Genomic DNA, 27,308 nt, shown 5'->3' on the forward strand with positions numbered 1-27,308 from the left:
ACTTGACTGCATTGTTTTATAACATGGGATCAAATTAGAATCTATATATGTCATGTTTGGTGAGTGGTGGAGGACAAAAAACCAGAACAGCAGAGGCATGAAGTAGATGAAGATATTTAATGAAAATAAAGAACAAAACTTACCAAACCCACATTGAGCCAAGGGCAGAACACAACCAGAAACAAAAAGGAAAAAAGCAGCAAGACACAAGCAGAGTAGAAACAGGAAGTAACAGGAGTTAACAGCATTTAAACAGAAGGAAACAGCAAGGAGTGACTGACAATGAGCTGTATGTATACTGGGGAGGTTGGTCACTAAACAAAGAACAGATAGCTGACTAGGAACTGATTGCAGGTGTGAGAGGAGAGAGAAGAAGGCAGGCTGTGGAGAGAGAGAAAGTGGCACGGGGGCGAGGGAGAGTACACAAGGGAACAGGAAATAAATCAAACACTAAAGAATAACGAGAGCTAAGAAACATATTAAAACTAGAGTAACAAAGAGTAACTAGAGATAAGAAATAAACATAATAAACTAGAATCACTAAGAAAGGACTGAACCAAAGTAAAACAGAGACGGCTGATCTAATCAAAGAAAAGGAACTAAGGAAAACAGAAATTAACAAAACTCCAAACAAACTCAAACAACCTGAGATCCTGACAATACAGAAACCGAAAAATGATTTAAATTTGTTTAAAACAGGAGGATAATTAAAGTTAATATTTACTATTTCTATTTATATTTTTTTAGGATAATAATTACTGTTTACAGGTGAAAATATGTACAGCATGATAATATACAATGGTAATTTGTCTATATGATTGACCTGAAATGTAAATATAAATAAACTGGCATTAAATGACCTTATTTTACATGACATATGGTGAAAAGTTAAAGCTATAACTTTAACCACTGGTTCCATCGTGGACAGCGGTTGATTTTATTTGTTAAGGCCATCATTTTCTATCATCCTCACCTTATTGCAATGCTTGTTTTGTTTAGACAACAATTCTAAGTGACCGATCTGGCCACTAGGTGGCTCCCTTTACATGTGCCTTAACAGTCAGATGAAAAACCATGAACTCAGCAGCTGACTAAATAAAGACAGTACAGATGTACGTGCTGTTGGGTCAAATCCCGTGACATGTTTAGAGCTCTGATACAGGAGCAGAATGTGATGTTATAACTGAGCTTATCAGTGTTGTTTCATTTGAATATTCTGAGATAACAGCTGTAGCCTATATAGTGTAGCATTGTTTTTTTTCATGGATAATCTTTAGAATAATATTTAATTATGAAACATAAAACAACAAAGTCCCACTGTTGACTGAAAATGAAAGTTGACCCTCAGTGATCAGCAGTTCAGAAACACAGCCCAGTCCGGCAAAACGGTGCAGCACTGCAGCAAGAAGGTCCAGCATTTGAATCCTGACCTGGGTCTTTCTGAGTGGAGTTTGCTTGTTATCTCCATGCAGGCAGCAGGAGTTCAGCTTTCTCTCACAGTCAGTGAAATGGTCTCTCTTGGGAGCCATGTATCTGTGTGTCTGGTTGTTTGTCCTGTGTGTGTCATCTGGTGTAGACTAGTGTACCAGTCCTCTCACCCAGTGACTGCTGGAGATGGACTCCGGCCCCTGGTGGCCCTCTAAAGGTTAGAGGGGTTTAGATGATAGAATGGATGACTGACCCAGAAACAGCAATGCAGAGGCAACGGATGTTTCCAGGGGTTGATTGACCACAGAGCAGGTTCATGGATGTGGTGAAGCAGGATGAGCAGAGGGTTGGTGTGGGATGGAAGCAGATCTCTATGGTGACCCAACAGGAAGATGAAAATGAAAATCTTATATTGTTAGTATTTACACTTTGGTAGGCTGGTAAAAAGCAGACTAATCTCCTTGTTCTTCACTTTGCTTCGTCTAGTCTGGCCCCTCGGCTAATGAGAAATGATTGGTTTCTGGACACTTGGACTTTGTTGATATTTTAAATAATTAGATCAGATTTTACCCAATTGCCAATGTTTGGCTGTGATGTGATGCTCCAGCTCGCTGAATCTTACTGGAATGTGCTGTAACAACCCTGTAGTGAGGAAAGTCATGACATTTTTGCCAGCACTAAAATGTCTTAAACATTCCTCTTGCTCCGACTTTAATTGCTCAACTGCAGGCAGACTACAATTCTAAAACACAACATGGAGTGGATGTCATTGTTCACAACTCCTCCTCCTGTTCAGAGAAATCCATCTCAAAGGGAAAAAGCAAAGATGGAGAACTGAAAGGAGAGGAGAAGTGAGCTGACTTGCATATGAAGGCAGATATATTTTCCAAAGGTTCATATAGGATTCTGCAGCTCATGATAAGGTTCATTTTTTAGAAATGAAACAGAAGTGCCTCTGAATTGTAAACATTGCAGATGGCCTGCACTAAACAATTCACAAGCACTTCTTGGTGTGATAGTTTCCTCACATCCAAACTAAGCTGATAAAGACAGTGATTGATATCTTAGTTCTTGAGTTCTGCCTTGATCTTCACATGATGCCAAAATGATTTTAAGTCCCAAGATCTGATGAGGCTTAGCTGGACTAGTAGTTCCTTGCAGTACATTTTCTGTTTTCCACAGTACTGCAAGCTAACATGGTCTGAAAAGCTGTGCTTCATTCCTTAAGAGCAGCAGTAATAAGTTGTGTGTAACATCCTCTAAAAAGGAGATGAGGAAAAGTTCACTGCTCTGAGCAGCAGGCTCATTCAGACAGACATTACATAGATATAATATAAAGATCTAATCATTTCTCTTTATTTACACATAGAAAATGCTTGGCACATTTCTTCTTAAAGTACATTGTCTACATATACTTGAACATTTTTATGGCTTAATGACTTAGCAGTTACTAGGATAGATATTGAAACTCAGAAGGCGTCTCTGCACTTCTTCACATTCATGGGGAAGCTGTGCTCCAGCAGGGTCCATCCACCCAGATGGCCCGCCCACTCGCCATCTTAACCGTGACCACTGTCATCGCTCGTGTTTAGGCATCATGTCTCTGTCCACCGCCGCCATGGCAGGCCTGCTCATCTCCTTAGAAGACAGGTCGATGTAGAACTCAGCCACCACTGGACAGTGATCTGACGCCACGCCTCCCCACGACCAGTTATCTGGGATCCAGGGATTAGTCAAGCCCTCCCGCACCACCATGCAGTGACCTGCCAGAGGAGCAGATTTAAGATCAAAAACCCAAAAACTAAGAAGCTGAAGACATGTCAGAGAAACATGAGCAGACAATTATTTCTTTATAGTTTTGTTCCAAGGAGCCACATTTTCTAGTAATGGGTTTAAACTGCAGCATTCTGCAGATTTTCTGAAGGTCTTTCAAAGTTTGTGAAAATTGGACAGTGGTCGTGTTTTATTATTTCAACCCAGAATAATTATATATAATTATTTACATTTTAATATATAATAACTTCCTCCTCACACTGTGTCACCATAAAAACCGCAAGGAAGAGGAACTGACCTGAGTAGATCTTCTTGAGGGAGCGGCTGATCCAGATGTTGTCCAGGCACAGCGTGCCCTGAGGGCAGCGGGTGCTAATGTTAGTGAACTGGCTGGACGGTACCAGAGGACACAGCTTCTCCTTCCTCAGGACGTCGAACTCAGAGCTTTGTGGTGACGAGCCAAAGTGTCCCAGTACGACCAGCTCCTTCTCACCTGCAGAGGAAGCCATGGCAACAGGGTCAGGCTCCAGCTCTCTACAGGAAGGAGGCTGCTGTTTGGATCTGGTTCTGGGAGTTCAGACTGACCTCTGAGTGTTTCCTGGATGCTGGGAAAGAGGTGTTGCCCCTTGTCTTCACCTGATTGGTGGGTTTTACTGCTGGACTCTCCTGCTGAGGCGGTGGTCTGCATGTGGACGCTCACCACCGTCAGCTCCACAGAACCAACCTGAACGGCACGATCAGTCAGCAAACACAAAACACACACTCACTCAATCATTTCTTTTTTGCAGGCTGTTTCTTTACCAGCAGAGCTCCATTTTCTTCTTTGGAACATTAAAGATAATTACTCCTACATTTTTTTTATGCTTTATTCCTGACCTTTTTTTAAAAAAATTGATCACTTGATTCCCCCTATGTAGATTAAGTCGTGTACATGCTGGGACTCAGCTGCCTCTGTGAACCAGCTCCAAATGACTCCAACACTCACATTAGTGAGAATAAAAGGTTCTCAGTTAGACTCACAACTTCATCTTGTGGTGCTTCACAAAACAAGCAGCTCCAGTTCAAACTCAAAAACATGTGTGTGTTTTTTTAGCTAAATACAACTTACTAAAAAGTGCGCCAGATACAGCTGAGGGTGTGCATGATTTCCGTTGCCGTTGACGACAGGATGGTCGAGGACCACAGCATCCTTCAGATCAATTCCAGATGAGCTGTCCCACAGAAAGCCAGAGTAACTCGCTCCCTGCAAATAGCGAATGAGGAGAAACAGAGTCTTTAATTAGAATCCATGGCAACCTATTTACACCTTTCTATTACTATCTTCTTCCGAAAAGGTATCAAAACCCCCTACTGTCTCCTTTTTATTTGCTGTGAGAGAGAGATGACCGACAGACCAGGTCACAGTCACCTCACTGCTGCCAAATGATTTAGCAACTTTTCAGACAAAAGGGAAATGGCTGTCGGCCAAAATCAGAATGAGCAGGTCAGGCTTTTTAAAGATCAGAGGTCAGCCACAAAACTGCAATCGGTGCATTCCTAGTTAGGATGTTATGCCAGGAGCAGAAAATAAAACACCTAATTCTTATCAGTTGATCATTATATAATCATTTTATGAAGCGATTAAGATAAATGATTGAAAGCATAAAGCGATGATGTTCATGCTAACTTCTGACCAAAACTGTAAACAAAGTGACGTTAATACAAAGGAGAACATTTTCAGTTCATTTTCCTGAAATTGATGGGAACATGACTTATAGTTTTTATAGTTCTTTCCAACCACAGGAGGAGTCAGCTGCTGCTAACAGAGGCATCCAGTCACACTGTTCTCCCACTGATCCAGTTTCTGCTGGTTTAAACTGAAAACTCCGGCCAATCAAAGACTGGCTCTTCTTCTGCTGAAAATGAACAGAACAGAAATGCTAATAATAAAAAAGCAAAGTAGAAAATAATGCATTGTGTGAAGAAAAAACCAGATCAGCAGCTCATCTAGAACTTTAAATAAAAATTGAAAATGATTTTTTGTTGCAACTAAAACAGCTGATTGTATTGATAGCTAGTTATGGTAGGAATATGAAACTAGAGTTATGATTAATAAACAGTAAAAGTCAGGTCCATAAATAGTTTTCTTACTTCAGTAAACTGCTTTCACCAGGTATTAGTCTGCTCTCCTTTATGTCTCTGCAGTACAGCAGATGTCGTCTAATGACGTATTACTACATTTACATTACCATAACATAAAATATAAAATGTTTGTCATAAATTAATAAAATAACAAAAACAAAATGATGAAAAAACCCCCCAGAAAAATCCCACCAAAGACGATCCCAGGAGAGCAGAGAGAGAGATAGATTGGGGTTTCAGAGGAAAACCATGCTGATTCCCACCAATCACATGCTCAGTTTCACCTGAAGATCCACCGATAATAAAACAAAAACTGCTGCTCAGTGTTTTCAGCTTGATCAGCACCGACTGCTGACCAGGTGGTTAGAAATTTAAAAAATCCTGTCTTTTTCTGATCAGTGAACACATCACCCACAAACTCTACCAGGTCATAGCGACAGTGGTGGAGTAAAACAAATTAGTATTAATTAGCAGACGGCCTTGATCAGCAACTCAATGGGGTACTTGATGCTAATATAAACGCTGATCAGTAAGCCCTGATCAGTAAACTCTGATCAGTAAAAGCTGATCAGTAAAAGCTGATTAGTAAACTCTGATCAGTAAAAGCTGATCAGTAAACGATCAAAAGTCCATCATTCCCATCAGACTGTTGGAGTTAATCATGCCCAGCTCTTGTTGTCATATCAACCACCCATCTCTCATGATAGACCACAAGGTTGACCCAGTTCTTGTTTATATTCAAATGGAGCTTTTCACTATCAACACACGGCATTGGCTTGTTAGAGGAAGCAAGGTGACCATTTAAAACTAAATAAATAAATTGGATCAAATGTTCTGCTTTCTGTAGGTGTTCATGTCTCGGAGCATCTGGGTTTGTGATATGAAGACTTCCATACCTTGCTGGAGCGTCCAGTGGGCTTCTCAGAAACGATGCTTTTCCACACGCCTCGGGGCCATTTCCACGTCCGTACGCTGGCCAGGTTTCCTTGGTTCAACTCCACACAGAACTGGAACAAAACACACAGGAAGCTGAGTCAGAACCACAGAACAGCCACATATAACAGCTCCTAACCGCATGGTATCTGGAAACAAATCAGCAAACTCTTCCAGTAGGAAGAGTTTCATTTTTAACTTAAAATTTAAAAAAGCAAAGCTACCTTAGTCTTAATGATCCAGTCAGATATTTCACTGCATGTAGAACAACTACAGCTTACCAAAACATGGCATACCAAGACTTTACAACTTAACTGTTTGTGTTTGCGTCATATTTTTGTGTTAATATACTGTGGAAGCTGAAAGCTACTGTATTTTAACTCGACCTTATACCCCTGCATAAATCAGAGACCCTAGAAGCATAAGCGGTATGATGAGATGATAACGCATGTACGGTAACATTGTATCATGTGTTGATGTAAAGAATAGGTCTTGTGTTAGGAGTTGTGTCATACAGTACAAAGCATGGAAAATACAGTTATCAACAAATTAAACACCAACTCAAAACCACATGATTAAGTGCAGCATTTTACAGCTTGGCTTCAGCCTAACACTAGGGGGCAGATTAACTGCTTGTCAGCTATGTGTTTCTGAGACAATACAGAGTTCAGTGAACTCCAGTAGCCTGGTGTGAGGTTACTGGAGTTCATCCAGGCAGCCTCAGAGCAAACACAGCCAGAGAGGAAGCTCCTGATGTTGACATGAGCGAACACTGAGCTGATCAGCAGTTATGTCCCGGAGAACAGGTAGCAGTTCCTCCATCACAGCACAAGGAAACAAACATGTTCAGAAAGGCTTACAGGTCAATCAGAGCAGGAGTTCCATGTGGAACACCAGGAAGTTCAGACGGACCCCACCCACACACACAACACACATCGGGGTCCTTACTGTGAAGGCCCAGGCTAATATGAGGCTGTTTGTAGGCGTATCTATGCTATAGCTACTGCTACAGCTACAGCATGAGTCTAGCATGTGAGGGACTGATCTATTGTTTTATTGCACCTAAAAATAAACAACATCATGCTTTGTCTTGATATGGGATCCCGGATTGAGAGACCAGAAACAAACACTCCAGGTTAAGCTAAGCACAAAGACTGAAGTGGACAGAATGAACAGAGAAGCTTTTTCAACTTTCAGGATTCTAAAGCTAACAGCTGTCAGGATGATTAGTAATCCTACTGATCCTGTACTGTAAAGCAGATATTACTCTTACTGTTGCAGCTGTCAATGTTGATGACATCATTACGTTGGCAAGGAACCAAACTGACTTTAGTAGCAGAGTCAGTTTTACGCCATTTCATTTTTCTGACTTCAAAGTTAGTTTTAATACTCATTATAAATTTAAATTGCTAAAATCTAATTACAAATGATTTGTAATCACAGTTAAGTTTCATTTGTCACTGTCTCATTTGTCACAACACCATCCTGGTTTTAAGTGACCTTTGCATGAATGGGTGTGTCTCTTGAGCAGGCTTTCTCTAGCTAATCTAAAGGTAACAGGAACCAGTTCAAATGAGCTTCATTCACTTCCTAGAGAGAAAACGGAGGATCATGTTAGGTTGGAATTTTTTGATCCTAAAGGAGGTTCTGTTCAGAAGCAGAGAACTTTGGCTAGCTGAGCAGGACTCTGCATTCACTCAGCTGTCACAGCGGAAGTAATAAAACTGATGACAGAGCAGTTTTCGGTTCCCAGTAGGTGGAAACCTGAAACAGGATTTTTTCTTAGGCACCATCTCCAGGGGCCACTGAGCCTGTCGGGTACAGAAAAGTGAACCGCTTACAAGTATTATTTAGCCAAAACACAAAACAGCCTCATAATTCACTCTGAGTGTTGTAAAGTGCACACACAGCATGGAGCCAGTATCCTGGCAGGCAGCCCAGCAGTCCCAGGATGCTTTACTGTGAGACCTGGACTGGACTGGACTGGACTGCACCGGGCCAGGTTCATGTCTTACTCTGGAGCCCAGCTTTTCATGGTTGATTTATGTGACTGGTGAAAAGACAGAGATATTAAAAGCATTGAACCAGTGACTGGTTCTGTTTAACTCTGAAGTTGGAAGTCTAATAACATCCACTTTAACAGGGTTTCAGGTAGACAGCAGTAGATCAGCAGGATTTGCCGATTCCTCTTGCCGCTAATAAAGCTAACAACTGTTAGCATCACAAAACAGTGACCTCCTTTATCTGGATTCTGTACTTTTAACTGTTATGCAGATTGAACTGCTTCTCTGATTCCATGTGATACATGTAATACATAAGCTAGCAACACCTTTTATGAAAGAAGGAAGACATGTTGGATTTTGGGGTGAGGCCTTGAAGATTTCAAGATGAATTTCAATTAAAGGGGCATTCCTGGGTATTTTTCTGACCTACCCAACAGAATTTCTTACTTTCACAGGCTGTGATAAAGCAAATATGCTAATACTGTATCATTTCTCCATGGGTTAACCAGCACTAACTCCAAACCTAATCTAATAAATCTAATCTAATCTAATAAACCTTATCCTTTTAAATGTCTCACCTAGATTTTGCTGAAAAGATTAAAAATGCTTCCTGAGAATGAATCTTTTAAAATCACAGTTTGTTTTTAATCCTCTAATTTAGCAGAACTGGATGTGAACCAGACACAAAGGTTCCAGCCAGTCAGTGAGCTCAGCTGAGCAAATATCACTGCTCTCTATTTCGGTAGCAACATCTGGATCTTTAAGCGTTTGTATTGATGGAGGAAACGACGGGGTTAGATTTGGGTAGCAGGACTTGTTTGGATCCCCTCTGATGAACAAAAGAACCAGCAATCCTGATGAATGCTGAAAAATATTCCATCAGATCACAGTTCTTGTTTCCTTGTGAGAACAAAGAATTAGCTTGTAGAAGTTCACAAGAAGACGACAGTGACGTCATTGACCCAGATGAATTGTTCCGTGTTGCCTTGGTTCGGACTCGTCATTGTTTGTCCTCCTTCACAACGTTCAATGGCCAAACATGAACATGAGCTGTGGTGGTACACAACTGGAGTGGCTAGTTAGTATGCAAAACAAACCCTGTCATGTCTATGTGTGTGTGTGGGTGTGTGTGTTTGTTTATCCACTAATTACATTAGTTATGCTAATACTCACATACTATTTTTCAGTATGAGTAATAATGAGGAAGACACCCAACCACAGACAGAAGCTTCCTGAGCAACCAAGTGTCTGTTTTGGACAACAGTCCAAAGCAGACACACACTCCGTGTGTGTGACTGATCTCAACAAACAGCCAGCAAAAATATGCACAATTATATATTCATAATGAGCATCAGGAGATACAATAAATTATCATTTTATCTAATCTCTCAGATTAATATAAGATTCAAAGATGTATTCCTTAGAATTATTCTTCAGTTGTGTAATATTATTACCTCAGCTTTTTTGACAAGTCATTCCACAAGAATTATTATTATTGAATTATTGTTTCTGGTGTCTCTAATCTTCCTCTTGATCTGAACACTATTGATTCTCTAAGAGGTTTGAATTTTTCACAATGTTCTAACTTTCTGAAACTCTGAACTTTGGGTTTTCACTAACAAATAATCATCAAAATTACATGAAATAAAGGCTTGAAATATTTGACTGTGTAACAAATCAATATAATACATGAGTTTCACTTTCTGAAATAAGTGAGAAAAAACAAATGTACTTGTATTTTCCTTATTGCTCTCTTTTTTGATTTGATTATAGTTTTGGAAGGCACTTTTTCTACTGTTATTGAAGACTCATTTAATATGGCAGCAGTGTTTTACTGCTACAGTTTGTCCATTCTTATGAGTAAATGGACAAAATGGAAAACACAGTAGTTTTCTTTTAAAGACTTTGCATAAAACTAACTGACATAATAATAGAGCAGAAAGACACAACTTTTTTTCTGAATATAATCTGCACTTCTCATGCAGCCAGGCATTAAAAACGGCAGCGGTGGAGGTTGGTGGAGGTAAAACGACGTGAGTGTGGGCTGAAGCTTCTCCATCCCTGCACTGCCTCGCTCTCATCCCACACCGCTGCTGACCTACTTCCCTCACACAGAGCTCTCATTTCTCAGCCAAGGTTAGACAGAGTTAGAGTGTCTAGGACAGAGTGACATTACCAGAGTGCAATGTGTGTGTGCATGTTGGTGTGTGGAGGCTTAGAACGGACATGTGATGCTGCTAAAATTGGCCTTTTAAGCTCTCAACATTTTATGGAGGCAGCAACATTTGTTCATTAATGCAGATGGCCTACATATTTATTCCATGATTGGAGAGAATGATGTGACTAGAGAAGATTCTCCAGATATTAAAGATTGTGTTTGTCTGTGTATATCTGTCTGAGCAGACAGAAAATGTGGAGTCTTCAGTCTTGACGTTTTCCCACCTCAAATGATCTGATGGAGCCTGGAAGAGATTTGGAGCAAGATGAGACTAACATCTTGAACCTGACGCAGAGGGACGTCAGGCCTGATGGGGGCGCTCTGGCTCCCACAGGAAGGCCCCTCCATGAGGGTCCACCAGCTGCCAGTGCGGCTGGGACTGTTGGCGTGGCAACACACACCAGCACAACCTGCCATAGCTGGTGTGTGAGGTTGGTACCAGCTACCAAATAACAGGACTCACCTCCACACACAGCTTGGGCTCTGGAACCAACTGTGGGAGAGCTGGACAAGCTACTCTGGCGTTGCCATGGGAGACAGGCCTCTAGCAGGGAGAAGGGGGCTCACAATCCTCTGTCATGGTGTAATGGCAAGGCTGCCTCTGAGGATTCTATACTGGTTGGCTGGGTAATGTAGGCATTACTGGGGAGCTGTGATTGGGAGCCACAGCCTCCACAACCTGAAGCTGAGCTGATTGGTGTGTGAGGTGGATCAGCAGAGCTGCTAACTGATGGAGTCATCCAGGACACGCTACCGTGGATACTGCACTGTTAGCATGTCTTCATACAGCAACAGTCTTCGGTCAGACAGGTCTTTAGATTAGCTGCAAAACTGACTGCTAGTGGAAATGCTTCCAGCCCCCATCCACTCTTTCAAGACACTTGGTTGATAGCAGCTACAGCAAAGAATATCGTCTCTGCTGTTTTCATTTGTTTGGGATGAAAATAAAGTATTTCTGAATTGAACTGAACTAAATCCAGATGAAGCTGTTAGCTAATCTGAATAAAGTCCAGGTTCATAATGAAGATGTTTTTCTCTGTTAGTCTGTGCTTCACTGGTGATAAACAGCTAGATAGCAATAAAAGAAGTAAAGCAGTTCATCCCATTCACACCAGTCATCTCCAGTTAAACCATTTGGACCGGGGCTGACCGTACCTTATCCAGGGCCTCCCGCTCCACCAGGTCCTGCACGGCCACCATCTTGATCCTGCAATGAGAGAAGGAGCAACTTTTACATTTATATAGTGTAATAGTTTAGCATAAATCAAACCTTTTTTTCAAAGACATAATATTTTGTCCAGCAGATATATATATATATATATATATACATACATACAGTATATCCTTACCTAAACTTCATGAAGCTTTCATAACAAATGAACTGAGACTGAAACTATTTGTCTATTCTTTCTGATAATCTGCTGGCATCCCAACTTGATTATTCTGATCTAAATTACTCATTTTATTAACCATGTCTGGCATTTATTATTAAATATTCAGAGCCAAACCAGGCCTATTGTTGCACAACAGGGGAGAGTCCTAAATTAAAGGTGCAGACGTGTTATTGGACTGCAGGACAAGGAACTTTACAGCCCAATAAACCTTTATCTGTTTTCATTCCAACTCATTTTCCAAACCAACAGTCAGCACAATAAAAAGCAGTCAATTTCTGAGCGGCCCTGAATCTTTTCCTCTAACTCCATTCGGCCATGAAGAGAGGAAGTGCTTTGTGAAGCAATTTGTCATGAAGGGAGAAGCATTCCTATGTGAGTCGTTTGCTCTGACTTTCTCAACAAACTGCATTTAAAGATGAAGAGAGAAATGGGATAAAGTGGGCATCTAATATTTTTGTTCTTCTACAGGTCTGGAAGCTGTTTACACAGCCCAGCATGCACAGCTCCTGCAGCAGCAGCAGTAAATGTCTGGGGGATCTACAGCGTTCCAACACAGTGGAACTGAGTTGGTTGCACAAGGAGATGATGACTGAACTGCGTTCACCTCTCAGCATCTAATCTGAAATCATAAAATCAGGTTACATAAGGGTCTGTTCTCTTGGTGAAATGCAGCCCCTAATAACTAGCATAGCTCAGCTTCTGTCACGACTGTACACACACGCAAACACACACATGTAACGGGGCCCAGTGGCTCCACTCAGGCTCAGAGACCAAACCTGGCAGAATGAATCAGAATGTGATTCTGTTTCTCCCGTTGCAGCAGACAGAAGTCCCTGCAGACTGCTTCCTGCTTCTGTTCGGCTGAGGCTAGGTCAGATCCCAACCATAAAACACACACAACTAAACACCACACTGATCGATTTATCTGTCAGACTCAGCTTCAGTCAGCTGACCTGCTGTATTCTAGGAACACACTGATGTGAATGAGTCAGCTGCAAATCAGCTGCTGGGATCAACACTATAACACACACACATCATTTCTCCCCTTCTGTGCTCAAGGCAGAAGTGTGATGAACAGACATGGACCAGCTGGCATCCTGGTCGCTCTGACAAAATGAGAAAATGAAGAGAAAATGTGAAAAATGATTTTCTTTAGCAGAGGCAGGGAGGATGGACAGAGATGATGGGCAGGTGGACGGAGCTGAATCCAGGACACGGCTGGAGGGAAACTTGTTAGAGGCTGCAGAAGACCTGAGACTGGGATGGAGCTTCACCTTCATCCAGCCAGAGCTGCAATGGAATGGTTTTCAAAGCATATTTAGGTGTTAGAATGGCCTAGTCAAAGTACAGACATAAATCCAATTGACAATCTGATTTTCTTTTGGGATGGACTGATCCGCTTTTTGCCCTTCCGATACCAATACTGATACCTGAGGTCTACTACCGATCCGATAAACATACAAAAAACAGCTGAATTGACTTTAAGCGTTTAGTTGTCTAAACAAACATAAATGTACTAAATTACAAATGTATTTGGCAAATCTACACCAGTACAGAACACTTAACACCAACAGCTTTACAAGCTTGGTCAAACATGTAAAAGCAACATCTTTAATTTGTTCAGTCAGTGAGTATAACAGGCAATATAAAATAAATAAAAAAATTGAAACTGACTACATTAACAGGTTGACTACCTTAGTCAAACATGTAGAAATAAACTGTAACAAACCTTCTTTCAAATGGTTCAGAAAGTGCAATTAGAAATTCTAAATATAAGATAAATAGTAAAGCATGATGTTGCTCAAAGCATAGAGTTAGACTAAATAGATGTGCCCACTTAGATCAGGCACATTGTCACTTATACCTGATCTATGATGTTTTTTCAGCATTGCAACCGATACAGATATTAATATGTTTCGGAGTATCTCTAATTTGCTATAATATCTTATATACAACTATTAAAATTGATGCTTGTATCATTATTTATCATTATTTTCCAAACAACATATTGGGAATCTTTTGGTCCTACTTTTCAAATTGTCATGTTAGAAAACAGATTGCAGCCAAACAAGCAGCCAATAAAAACAGCAACTCAGAAACCAGTGAGAAGGCATGGAGACAGTTGACACTTATTGCAACTAATCTAACCTCTCTGCTGCTCCACATGTAAAAGCTGACTAACATCAACATTAATGCCTCACATAAACATCTTAGTTCAACTAAACACGTACAAGACAGAGCAATGGACCTGCATTCAGACTGCTGAGGAAACTCAGTGTATGAAATAGGTTGGTGAGATAACAAGGAGACTTTACCACTCCCACTGTTACTGCAGTCAGCAACTTCAAACACTCCTATAAAGAAGCATTACTGTTGGCTGAGGGTCAAAGGCAGCGCAGCTGGAGCTGACCTGACGCAGCCGTGCATCAACACACCTCCACCTTGTCCAGAGGTCAACAGAATGAGCTCTGTCTGAAGGGAAAAGATCTGACCCAAGTCATACTCTGACCCAGAGTATACTCCAAATAAAAAACTCAAAATGAACATGAACATAGTCAAGGGCGAGCAATACACACACGCGCGCGCACGCACACACACACGAATCCTGTGATTACATGAAATACCAACAGGAAGTAGATTTATCTTGAGTGTCGCTCTGACAACACAGATTATTTCTAATATCTGTTGGTGCTGCAGAGACATAAACACAGAGCTATAAAGTCAAATCAAATGTCTTCTTCAGTACATGTCCGATTACAGCAAGCTTGAGGACAAACACAAGGTTGTATAATCAACGAGATGAGCTGCTGGGTTCTGCTGGGCCGTGCTGGCCCTGACAGTACACACTAATCTGATGAGAAGTTCACAGGTTTCAGCTTCAGACTCACATGGAGTTGTTCCTCTTTCCTAGATCCTCTTCTGCATCAGAATCACTTAAAGTCCTGACAAAACCTCTCAATTTCAGGAAATAACAGCACAGCAGTTAGCTGTAATAAAATTCTATGTGTGTGTGTGCCGTGGGGACCCCCTGCTTCTCGTGGGGCCCAAAGTCCAAGACCTATAAGAAGCAGTGCTGCTTTGGTAACAACCTTCTTGTTCTTCTAATGAGCCATCATTGAACCAGGGAGAGAACTAAAACATGCAGGATGCCGGCCCTCCAGGGCCCACTTTGGGCACCACTGGTTTGATGAGTTTACAGTTAAAGTGTAAAGTGACCTGTAGGTGGAATAATCAATGCTTCCCTGGTATCTACAGTCCAAAGGGTCAACACATTCAGCTTTGATTGTTCAACATGGAATCAAGGGTCATTTAGAAAGTATCTGCTTCTGTGTTCAGAACTGCACAGAGTCTGGCTCAAGCACAGAGAAGCCAAACCTGGTTGTGGATAAACTCAAAGAAAGAACTGAGACAGATGACCCAGGTGACCCATCCTGGGCATCTCCCACCTGACGTTTTAATTTTTTAACTCTCCCACAATCCTGTAGCTCAGCGTTCAGGAAGAGCGAAGCAGATGTCACAGTCAGAGAGCAGAGAAGAGATGAGTGTGTCCTGCAAGACACACCCATCTCAATGTGACCCCTCAGTGTGACCCCGGCAGGACCACGTACTGGGTAAAAGCTCAACTCTTCTTAGGACTGTGACTGGTTAATTATTATATTGATTGTTCTACATATACAAATAACTGCTCTGTAAGAAACTGTTTTCCTTACAGAGTAAAAAGCCTTTCTGACATAGTTTATCTTCAGATCAGCATAAGTTTTGGCAGATTTGTAATCGGCCGATCTTCTCTACCTCCCCAAAGGTCTGAAAATCAGTCACTGCTCTCTTTTGCTCTGCTGTGAAAGGAGACTGACTGACACCAGGTGATGTTAGCATGGACGTGGCTAACACCAGCCACCCCACTGTGGACAGGTTAGTGACTCTGTCACTATGCAGCCACTTTTCAGACAAAAAGAAAATCAGTTTTGGCTAAAATCAGAATCAGCACTTCAGGCTTTTTAAAGATCAAGATTGACCAGAAAACTGCAATCAGTGCATCCTGACAGAAACAGTAATCTTACACACATACCAGGAGAAGTTTTTAGCTCATTAATTATTGGAAGTTCAGCCCAGTTGTGCCATTGTAAACCTCTGACAGGAACCTTTATGTCCGTATCAGATTAAATTAATTTGCAGGTAATGCTGTATTTGCCACCAAACAGTTGGACTTCAGGAACACACAGCAGGCTGAACCCGGACAGACTGAGCTCCTTTCCACTTCACTGCCTCTGTGTTCAGGGACAAGTGAAAGAGCAGCTTTACAACAACCATAGATGGGTCAGGCCAGAACTGCAGCCTGAAAATAGAACCTCAAGTCGGACACTTCTCTAAACACTCCCAACTGGCTAACTCAATCTGGAACGGACAAACTGGGATCATTACTTCAGACAAACTCACAAGGTCTTACAACATCTTTGGAAAAACAGAGAGCAAACAAACACAGGGCTGCTTGGTAGGTCAAAAGTTTGTGATACCCTGTAGGAAATGAGTTATGGAATCAGAAAGTTAATCATAAATTCATAGGGCAATTTATTAGGTACATGTCTATGTTCTTCAGCATCCAGACATGATTAAAGAACAACATCCTGCTGAAGGTTAAGCTGCACATCAGAATGGGGAAGAGACACAATGTGAGTATTTCACAAACTGCAGATCTCCTGAGAATTTCTCACACAACCGTCTTTCAGGCTCACAGAGAATCGTGGGAAAAAATGAAACAGAGGGCAGAACACCGCCTGGTCAAAAATGTGTGGTGGATTTCTGTGGTCAGAGGTGAATGTTTACGATGACAGAAAGGTGAACTTTACTCCAGTAAATGCTGCTAACTGCTAAGGTACACAGGACATCATCTATGAACATCAAAATTAGAGAAAGTTCAAATTTGGTGTGAATAACATGAAAGCATGAATCGATGGTTCAGGTGCTGCTGTCATGGTTTGGAGGATATTGCAACACTTTGGGCGCCTTGGTCCCGACTCAGCATAATTTCACCCCTACAAGCAACCTGAGTTTCTGACATTATGACCCCAGTAGAACCATCTTCTGATGGTTCCTTCCAGCTGGGTTATGCTGCTTTCTTGAACATGATGATGAGTTCAGTGACCTTTGGTGACCTCTACAGTCAGTTCCCAGTCCAATAGGGAAGTTCTGGATTCTCTGATGCAGAACATCATGGATGTGAAGCCAACAGATGAGCAATGATGCTCATCATAATATCCACCTTCATCATTTATGCAACACGAGTCATTTTAAAGGCGATGAGTCCAACACAATCTGATTGGTAAAAAAATGAATGTCCTAATCCCAAACACAAAGGAACTAGAGGAAAAGTCAGATTTACAATAAAAATGTCTATCTCTGTCTGGGTGTGCGTGTGTGTGTGTCCTTCAAATAAATTAAACAAGCACTTCCCTCGGCTGTGTGTGTTCACACAGGTAGACTGGGAGTGAGCAGAACAGCGGCATGTTTAGCCAGTCAGGCCAGTTTCATTCCAACCGGATCACAACCAGCGTTATGTACACAGCATGAGTCCGCTCAGAGAAACCATCTGTTCAACTGGATCTGAACCTCTGCGGAGGAGATTCAAATAAAAACAGAACTAATATTTCCAGGAACCAGGACTGTGCGCGACGGCCCAGGAGTCGGTTCTCCTTAACGTAACATGACCGAAGCAGAAACATGTCTGATGACGAGACGAGACATGATGGAAGGCGAAAATATCGGAACGACTTCCCATGATTCCACGGGTTGTGGTAGAAATGCAGCAGACTGCTGGATCCACTGGAAGTCCATCAGTCAGAGAAATTCTGATGGTTTGGATTTCTCCTCTCAGAGGAAACCGTGCAGCAGCAGGCGGCTTTGAGGAGACGATGGTGACGTCTTTGCTCCATGATCCAAACTCAAGTCTTCGCCCTGCTTGGTTCCTGTCAGAAACACCCTGAGGAGCCTCACAGCAGGCAGCCGACACACACTGCTGAGGGGTGTCCAAAATGTCTGGCACGTGAGCTGAAAGTATTCTGGGGCCACAAAAATATTGTTTTTAAAACCTAAAATCACCAAAAGGTTGTCATATTTTTACCTGCACAACAATAAGCTAAGCACGAACTATTATAAGTAAACAAATAGGATAATTAGATTGTTTTTGAAGGAACGAGATCATAATTCTAAATCTTCAAATGGTTTCTGCATGATTCCTTGTTAAATGAAAAACGTTCAGTTTGCTTGTTATTCTGAACTTGATTGAAGAAAACAATAAAACAGGATCTATGCCCGTCTACATTTGAAAACCTTTGTTGTATTTAGACAAGTTTTAATACAGCAATTAAAAGCAGATTTGGCTGCATCAACGTGTACGTTAAAGTCATGGATAGTTGTGGTTACCATGACAATAGTTCCAAGAAAGCTTGGAAAAGATTATCAATTTCTGTTGCTTCTAACATTTTTGCTGAGATTTTAATTTAAAAGTTGGAATTTTGTCCTAATTTGTTTAATTTAATTCTTGAATTGTCACTGGAGGACCGCACAAAATCAGTCCAGTGGCTTCAAATGGCCCCCGAGCCCTACTTTGAACACCCTTGGTTTAGCCAATCCTGACTACTGAACACCTACAGTAGGTCTGAGTTTATTTGCTGCTTTCAGAATGTTTCTGAACCCCAGCCTGAACCGAGTGTGTGACGTCACACACCAGAGGACAAATAGCTCAGCTCCTGTGTGTGCGTGGGTGTGTGTGTGTGTGTGTGTGTCTGGGCTGGGTCTTTCTCACACAGAGTGAGCAAACAGAGGACAGCAGACCTGCTAATGAATCTCTAGGATATGGAACCTTAACCTGAAGAAGTGCTGAGTTGCTCTTCTTTCAGTCTGCTTGTCTACATTGTCTGATCTTAATCATCTCTAATAGTTTTTGTCAGTAACTGATCTGATTTGGTAGGTTTGAAAACTTCCTGGTTTAGAGCTTTTAAAGTTCAGCTTTAGTCTGGGGAAAGTGTTTTAACTTCAGGGTATTTTATTGTCACTGAGCTTTGTGGAACAACATAAAACAGTGACGAGGAAGGGAAATGATGTGTTTTTACAAGTAAAAACCTGATTAGTTTTGGCTCACCTGCGTTTCTAAGGTAAAAACTGGGCAGAACCAGCTTCACTGCTACTACAGCTGGTCTTTGGGGGTTTGTCTCTTGCCGATCTTCACATCCAGAGACCAGAGATAAACTCAGTCAGAATGGATAGAGAGTTTATCTGAGCATCAGGTTTTCAAATCTTGCTCCATTTTCAGTTGGATTTAGAGCTGGACTTTGACTGGACTATTCTAACACACGAATCAATATTTTGTGATAACATTGTGAGAATGATAAATGTTACAATAATTATTATTTATTGCTTCTTTTATAGGTAACTGTAAGGCTGTGACTGCACCACAAACACAAATCCACCTCTAAAGACATCTGATTTGTATCACTAAACTGCACAGTGATTGCATTCAATAATATTTTACATTTTATTGATATTTATTGATGCTCTCATTGAATGATGTGGACAAAACAGTAAAACTATAAATTCCAACAATACAGACAGTTTTGGCGGGTTTTAAGCTACTTGTTGTCATGACAACAAGAAATCTAAATTCTTTTCATGTTAACAAATTTATCACAAAAAATGCTAAATTATACAACAAATGTCCACCTGTAAGGGCTCCATTTACTAGTTTGGTGACCTCTGAGGGTTGTTGGGTTTTTTTTACTAGATTTTAGGAACAGAGCATCAGATTAAAGAGGTAAAAAATGTTAAGAATATTTACTTAAATGAATGAAAATCACTTTCCTTCCCCCTTAGTCTTCTGCCCAACTTATTGTTGGTGAATTGCACAAATAAATTCAGCTGCAGATTGTGGCAAACATTTTCAGTTAAATAAAGTGAATAGAATATGTATGGTTCTGTATATTACACCATCCTCAGCAGAATCCTATCAGTTATGAAAATCACACATCATTTCCTCACTGTTGTCCTAGAACAAAATTTTCCATTTAGAGTTGTGTTATCTGCGTGGAGCATCATTAAAGGTGGAATATCAGTTTTCACAAACTGAAGAGCAGAGAGAGAGAACCGTGACTGCAGAGCTGAGAACCGCCAGACCTGATCCACATTAACCTGCTGCTGGAAGCCTCTGCTTGCTCTCACTTCACCCAGACAGAGTCTGGATCATGAAAAATAGTTTGTATTTGTTGAAATGTTGGCGTGTTGTGATGCATGAAGCCGTATCAGACGAGTAAGGAGGAGTTCTGGACGGGAGGAAAATGGTTTTAATCACTAAGCCAGTGTGATGTTCGGTGGAGGGTAAATATTTGTATTAAATGAGTCATTTTGTTTGTTTATCTTCATCAGCAGGCCTGTACCTGACTGTGTACACAAAACACAGATCTGCATAGATTTACATAGATCTGTAAATTCCCATCCTTTACGCTCAAATAACACAAACAGGAAGCTGACTTTACCAATCATCCTGATTTGAATGACATGATCCTGGGTCACATTTATGAATTTGAGTGACTTCCATTTTGAATGGACACGTTTTAATGGGAAGATGCTTCATGCTTTGCAGAGCAAGCAGCTGTGAAGGTTTCCATCTGCTTTAGCTGTTTTTAACAACATCTGACCATCTGAGATCATTGGTGAGGTCAGACACTGATGGTGGACATGAAGGTATAGTTCACAGTCTGCACTCTAATTCATCCCAAAAGTTTGTATAAAGCTGAGGTATCATTACATAAGCATTTTATATGAGTTGATATCAATAATTATTGATTAGTTTTTTGTTTTAAATCTCTGAATTATTGTCAAACTGGCAAAGCGACTTTTCCTGTTTTATCCATTGTTTCCAGAGCTGTTTGTTCTTTTCCCACCATGCGATTATGTTCTACGTTTAAGGAGCTGAGGCACACTGACGAAACTTGAAACTGCTGCTGCTAAAGCTACAGGTTGTTGCTAGGTAACCAAAGACTGAGTGACTGAGTAAGCTGCTTCCACCCACCTTACTCACTTAGCTCAACATGAGAGATTGAATGGCTGAAACATGTCTGCCTCCTCCATCCCCCAGAAACTGTCTAAGAATTCACATCCACACATGTATTGTCACGAATGCATAATTGTGAGTTTCTTGTAAATGTTCAGAAACATTGGTGTTACTAATAATAATAATAATGATGCATTTTATGGGCTGCACAGTGGCGCAGTTGGTAGCACTGTTGCCTTGCAGCAAGAAGGTCCTGGGTTCGATTCCCGGCCGGGGTCTTTCTGCATGGAGTTTGCATGTTCTCCCTGTGCATGCGTGGGTTCTCTCCGGGTACTCCGGCTTCCTCCCACAGTCCAAAAACATGACTGTCAGGTCAATTGGTTTCTCTAAATTCTCCCTAGGTGTGAGTGTGTGTGTGCATGGTTGTTTGTCCTGTATGTCTCTGTGTTGCCCTGCGACAGACTGGCGACCTGTCCAGGGTGTACCCCGCCTCTCGCCCGGAACGTAGCTGGAGATGGGCACCAGCAACCCTCCCGACCCCATTAGGGACAAGGGTGAACGGAAAATGGATGGATGGATGGATGATGCATTTTATTTGACAGCACCTTTCAAAACACCCAAGGACACTTTATAACAGGGGTCTCAAACTCCAGGCCTCGAGGGCCGCAGTCCTGCAGTTTTTAGATGTGCCACAGATACAAAACGCTGGAATGAAATGACTTAATTACCTCCTGCTTGTGTAGATCAGTTCTCCCAGCCTTGCAAATGACCTAATTATTCTTTTCAGGTGTGGTGCAGCAGAGACACATCTAAAAGTTGCAGGACTGCGGCCCTCAAGGACTGGAGTTTGAGACCCCTGCTTTACAACATTAACGTTCAGTGATGCTAACTCCCACCTGGATGTGGGATCGATGTGACGAGCAACAAAAATTGAGGGATTTAATTTCTTAAAAGATTAAAACTGTTTGTGAGTAATCTATCGACTTGATTATTTTTTTCTTTTTTATTCTATATGTTGACTTTGGATGGGGTTTAATGTAGAAAAAATATCATTAAATTCCTTGCAAATCTTTCTAAAGTAGTTCCACAAAATAAATGGTTTTGATTGCAAAAAAAAAATAAAAGTTAGAAAAATTACTGTGAAATCCTGGAGGAACTGATCAAGAGTTCTTTTTACTGGATATACTGGTACAAAGGACAAATGCTGTCAGATAAGGCCTGTTGTCCTGGTAACCGCCAAACCCAGAGCGGTCCACTGGACCTCCAGACAAAAAGGAACAATTCATCCAGATCTCCTCCACCTAATAGACGTCTAGATCAGATTTCAGATATCAAGACAAAGGCAAGAAAAACACAGATAGAAGCAGCTCTATGCTTCAGGACCAGACTCTGGTCTGGTTCTGGTGAGTCAGAACTTTTGCACAGGTGACAAAACTCTCCTTCAGTGAGAGCAGTTAGTATCAGCTGTCATCCTGAGCCACAGCAATGTGCCATTCTCTCAAACAAACTGAAACTCCTCTCTATCCCACATGATATCCCAGATTAAGATATTTATCCTCCTTTGAGAACAGGTCTCTGTGACATTCTCCTCACCCCTCCTGCCTCCCAAACAGGTTCAGGCTCAGCAGATCAGCTCCCAGCTGTGGGACTGGCTGGGAAACTCTAGTCATACCCAGCACTCTATTTGACTGTCGCCGCCCTGCTGGATGACAACGTAGTCCCTGAGAAACACTGACAATTCACCAGAATGAAGCGAAAGCACATCATATTCTGCCCTCATTGTCCTTTTCAGGGAATATCTGAACCTGGCTGCAGGGGAACGCCCAGTACTGAGGCATGGACCGGTACTGGTTTTGTTTTAACCTGGTACCCATTGTTGTTTCACCTCTACCTGCTCTAGTTCCACGCCAGGTCAGGTAATTTCCTGATAAATGAGGTGCAATAAATCCCGAGCAGAACCCAGAGGGAGGAGAAAACTAGTTAGATCATTGGAGCCAGGAAGGAAAGAGCTTAGCAGCAGTGTGGATGAGAGGAACGTCACTGCAGCCTGATCAGAACGGGCTGCCTAGACCAGTCTGACCACAGCCTAAACACAACTGGTCCAGCCGTAGAAACATAAATAACAGAACCTGAATTCAGGCTGTATTCGGAAACACCATCACATCTCGAAAAACAAACTGGATTTCATTTGATGTCTGCCTTTTTTGTGTGATCTGGGGAGACCTGATGAACATAGTAGCTGTTTATGAACAAAACTGGGAGTAGCAGATGAGACAGAATAACAGCAGCTTGAGATCGCTACATTCAGCCTGGTTTGTCCTGATTACTGAGCAGCAGATGATTAAAAGTGAATGACTTCCTGTTTATTCAGCATTCACATTCTGAAACACACAGGGACGCTCCACAGAACAAAGTTTGTTCATATTATCTTTTTTTTTATTATTACTTTTTTCAATTTGTCTTTGTTGTAGACATTAGGATAAAGTCAAACTGTGTCTGCTGGAATAAAATATTCCAATAGCCCAAAAGATCAATGAATATTCTGTGTTTTCAGATTTATAGATTATTATGACAAATAAAATCGGGAAAGGTTCTAATTGATTCTGTCAAGTATTCATAGAGGCGACCAGGCTGGGTCTCAGTTATGGATAAGAATGGTGATGCACATAAAGAAAAGAATCAGCCAATTTCCCTTTGATCGGCTCTAACTGGTGATCAGCCAGTAAAATACAGTTTAAATCTGATTTTATCCTATTTATTAATTGCATCAAAACAAAGAATATTCAATATTTTGATCCACAGATGCCTCAGTAAACAGAAGCTAGTAGGAGACACATTTGTCATTCATTTTCTGATGAATTTCAAACTATGAATGAGCCAGCAGCACATCAGGACCGGCCTGAACCTGATCCGATTCAGATGCTGATCCAGACTCTAAAGCCTTTACAGACAAAAGAGCCATTTAAACCTGAGACCAGTGGATTAAAACGTGTCTGGAAACACCTGCAAATGTCACACAACGTTTTTTTAAAAAAGCAACTTATAATTTCAGATATAATTTGTTGCCATTTATAAAGAACCACCATTATGGTTTCTATTTTTTGATGATTTAAAATAACATGAACCTAAAAATGCATTAAAAAGATCAGTTTTTCTGTGGGACGGAAAATTATGTAAAAATAAATAAATAAATAAATCAAAAGCTCATAGAAACCAACCTAATAATAAGAAACTAAAGAAAAATGTCACATGAAGAAAATAAATAACTGTTAGAATCCTGCGTCTGTTATTGTAAATTCAGCTGGTTCTGTTCATTTTTAATCAACGTTATGAAGCGCCACTGCAGAGCCGTGCTGTAGCATTACTCACTCATTCTCCAGCAGGGTCATGCACACCACCTCCCTGACCCCCGGGTTGTTGGCCTTCTCACAGGAGCAGCCCTGCAGGCTCCACGTCGCCAGGCGCACCGCGGGCTTCCCGTCCCGCAGCCCGAGCGGAGGCTCCACGTTCGGGCGCACCGAGATGATTTGCGCCGGCCCACCCGGAGGAAGGTCCAGGTCGTCACTTTTCAGACTGAATGAAGTGGGGCTCGGCTGGGACTTTGTGGTGCCGGTCAGTCCTCCATTGGTGTTGGTGGAGGGCGCCCTGGAGCGCTCCACGTACACCTGGAAGCGGATTTTGTCCAGCAGCGAGCTGTTGACGTGACTGACCCTCACCAGGTCCTCGATGCTCCGGAACGGCCCGTGCTCCGCCCTGTAGGCCACTATGTTCCTGACGATCTTCTCCGTCAGGCCGCGGATGCTCATGAGCTGCGCCGCGGTGGCCGTGTTGATGTTGAGGCCGGTGCAGGGCTGGTGCTCCACGTCTCTGCGCAGCGACGACGGGGAATGCTGGGAGGAGTTGGTCCTGGAGGAAACGCAGATTTCCAGCTTGATCGCCTCCAGCTTGGTGGCGCCCACCCCGCTCACCAGAGCGAGGTCCTCCACCTTCTTGAAGCCGCCGATGCAGTCCCGGTACTCCACGATGTTCTGCGCAACGGAGCGGTTGACTCCCGGCAGAGTCATGAGCTCCTCCTCGGTGGCGGTGTTGATGTTGAGCCGCTCGTGGTTGACCAGGATGTTGCTGAAATTGCACGCGGCGCTGAATTTGCGCTTCCCGCAGCTGAGGTCAGTGGGGTCCCTGGGGATGGAGCGGTGGCAGCCCAGATTCCCCATGGCGGCTGGTTCCGGCGGGTCACCGGCGGACGGCTCGGTGCAGAGAGGGCAGTAAAGCAGGAGGAGGGCACCTGGGAGGGCAGAATGAGCGCAACAAACTGCGGCTACATTCTGCGCGCTGCTGAAGCCCGTCTGCGCGTCCTGGCGCAGAGATGGATGTGAAATCCAGACTTGGCAGTAAACTTTGCCCTGTGTGTCAACACGCAGCAGCCTCCACATACACACACACGCCCGCACACGCGCACACCCAGTCCTCTGACAGCCTGGCATCAATCCGGCAGCATCACGCCGCTCTCTGCTTCCGGTCTGGAGCAGCATCTGCCTCAGAGGGAAGACAGCCAGAGCCGCAGCAGCTGCATGAAGCCACAGAGCTGGAAGCCTTTCACCAAACACTCCACACATCTGGTCGGTTCACATCTGTGCATATTGGATTAAATCTATAGTTCACACAAATCCTCTAATAAGGCTTTTATTTTGAAGCCAAGTTTTCTTCTTTTCCAGGACGGCGGCGGCCGTGGAAGGCGTGGCTTCAGGTGTGACAAGTAAGAAGGAGGGATGAGAAGGAACGGAGGGGAGGAGGGGGGGGGGTGTTATCATACATGTACATTTTATTTTGTTTATTGCATCTAGATATGACTTTATTACAGGCTAGGATATTATTTACATACCGAGCTGTTAGCTAATACAACAGTATATTCAGTATTAATCAGGTGTCAGGGTTCTGTTAGGAGGTTAGATGACTGAATTATTTAGCTAAAAAGAATAATAATTTAAAAAAACAACTAATACATTTTTTTAGCTTATTATTTATTAGTTTTTCGCTTTGTTCCCGTAATATTTGCATTGAATTTCTACAAAGAATGTTGTCACACAATCTTTGGAAAAAAGACAATTTATTATTTCAGATAAATATCTACTATAGAAAATTTGATGTCATTTTTAAAGGACCACCATTTTATTTATATTTTTGGATTTAAAATAAAAAATTAAGATTGAATCAAGCAAATAGAGGGGATTTTTTTCTCTCTCTCTGTGGAACCAACATATATGTAAAATAATAATGATAAGATACTCAGATCTAAAAACATATTACTTGTACTTTTAGAGTCATTATTTTTGTGGAACTTTAATGCTGATATTGCGGGAATAAACTAAAAAAAACTCTTATTATTTATTTGTTATTATATCTAAAATTAATAATATTAAAAGTTATTAAGAGCCATTGTTGAAGGCCCAATGAGCCACAGGTTGCAGACCCCTGAGCTAGAAAGTTATTTTTTAGTTTAAGAGTCTAGGAAAATTACACACTGCAAGTAAGATATTGACTCAATAGAACCCCAGTTTAACCAGCTAAACTATCTATAGGAACCGAAAAAGAACTATAATACACACAGCTAACACTGTAGCTAAAAGTAAAGTTAAATAATACAAAGCTGAAATAAAATATTAGGAAATCAACTCAGAGCTACTGTGATGGAACTGGGCTCAGTGATACTGTCTCTATCTGGAACAGTTTTCTTCTTTCTCTGATTGGATCACCATAACAACCAGTTCAGATAAAATGTTCTTCATTTCATTCTTTACCATCAACATCTATCACCACTGCTGCTGGTGTGCAGTGCTGAAAAGCCCTATTCAACAGATGAAATGATTTTTATATCCTGTTTCAACACCTTAAAATGCTGCCTTACACTTTCACAATGGAACTTTGAAACACACACACAAAAACACACACTGAGCCAGTTTTATTTTACTGGGTTGTGTTTTTTAATCCTAACAATCTGACAGCAGTTGATCAAAGAGCTTTTAAACACATCCTTTAAAGCTGCAGTATGTAACATAAAACACACCCACACCCACACCCACACCCCTACACACACACATATTTAGGGATTAAGGTAGCAAAGTTCTAAATGCAAAAGGTGTCCGGCTTATGCATACCATTGTCTCCAGGAAGAGGTTTTCAAAGAGAGATGCAGTCATGCTTTGCTTGCCAATGTATATATATATATATATATATATATATATATATATATATATATATAAAACAGTCCTGGATTGTTCCTGGTTCAGCTCTCTGAGCTGCATGTGATTTCTCACAGATCTGTCAGCTCTCTGATTCTCAGCTCATGTGTGAAGCCAGCAGATCCTGCTGCAGAGTTCACAGTAAGCAGAGACAGC

The 27,308-nt window shown here is 41.8% G+C and overlaps 1 protein-coding gene across 1 annotated transcript; it reads right to left on the reverse strand.

Annotated features, from left to right (window-relative positions):
- Positions 1-2,757: 2,757 nt before the first annotated feature.
- On the reverse strand, positions 2,758-25,377 carry eepd1 (endonuclease/exonuclease/phosphatase family domain containing 1). Its single transcript, XM_028036730.1, has 7 exons — positions 24,283-25,377; positions 11,632-11,683; positions 6,219-6,329; positions 4,310-4,444; positions 3,787-3,925; positions 3,500-3,694; positions 2,758-3,191 (listed from the first exon to the last, which is right to left on the reverse strand). Exons 1-7 carry the CDS (start codon positions 25,344-25,346, stop codon positions 3,004-3,006), a joined length of 1,884 nt encoding a protein of 627 aa, XP_027892531.1. The 5' UTR covers positions 25,347-25,377; the 3' UTR covers positions 2,758-3,003.
- Between the last annotated feature and the right edge of the window lie 1,931 nt (positions 25,378-27,308).

Source organism: Xiphophorus couchianus, chromosome 13 (assembly GCF_001444195.1).
Source record: "Xiphophorus couchianus chromosome 13, X_couchianus-1.0, whole genome shotgun sequence".
Taxonomy (NCBI): domain Eukaryota; kingdom Metazoa; phylum Chordata; class Actinopteri; order Cyprinodontiformes; family Poeciliidae; genus Xiphophorus; species Xiphophorus couchianus.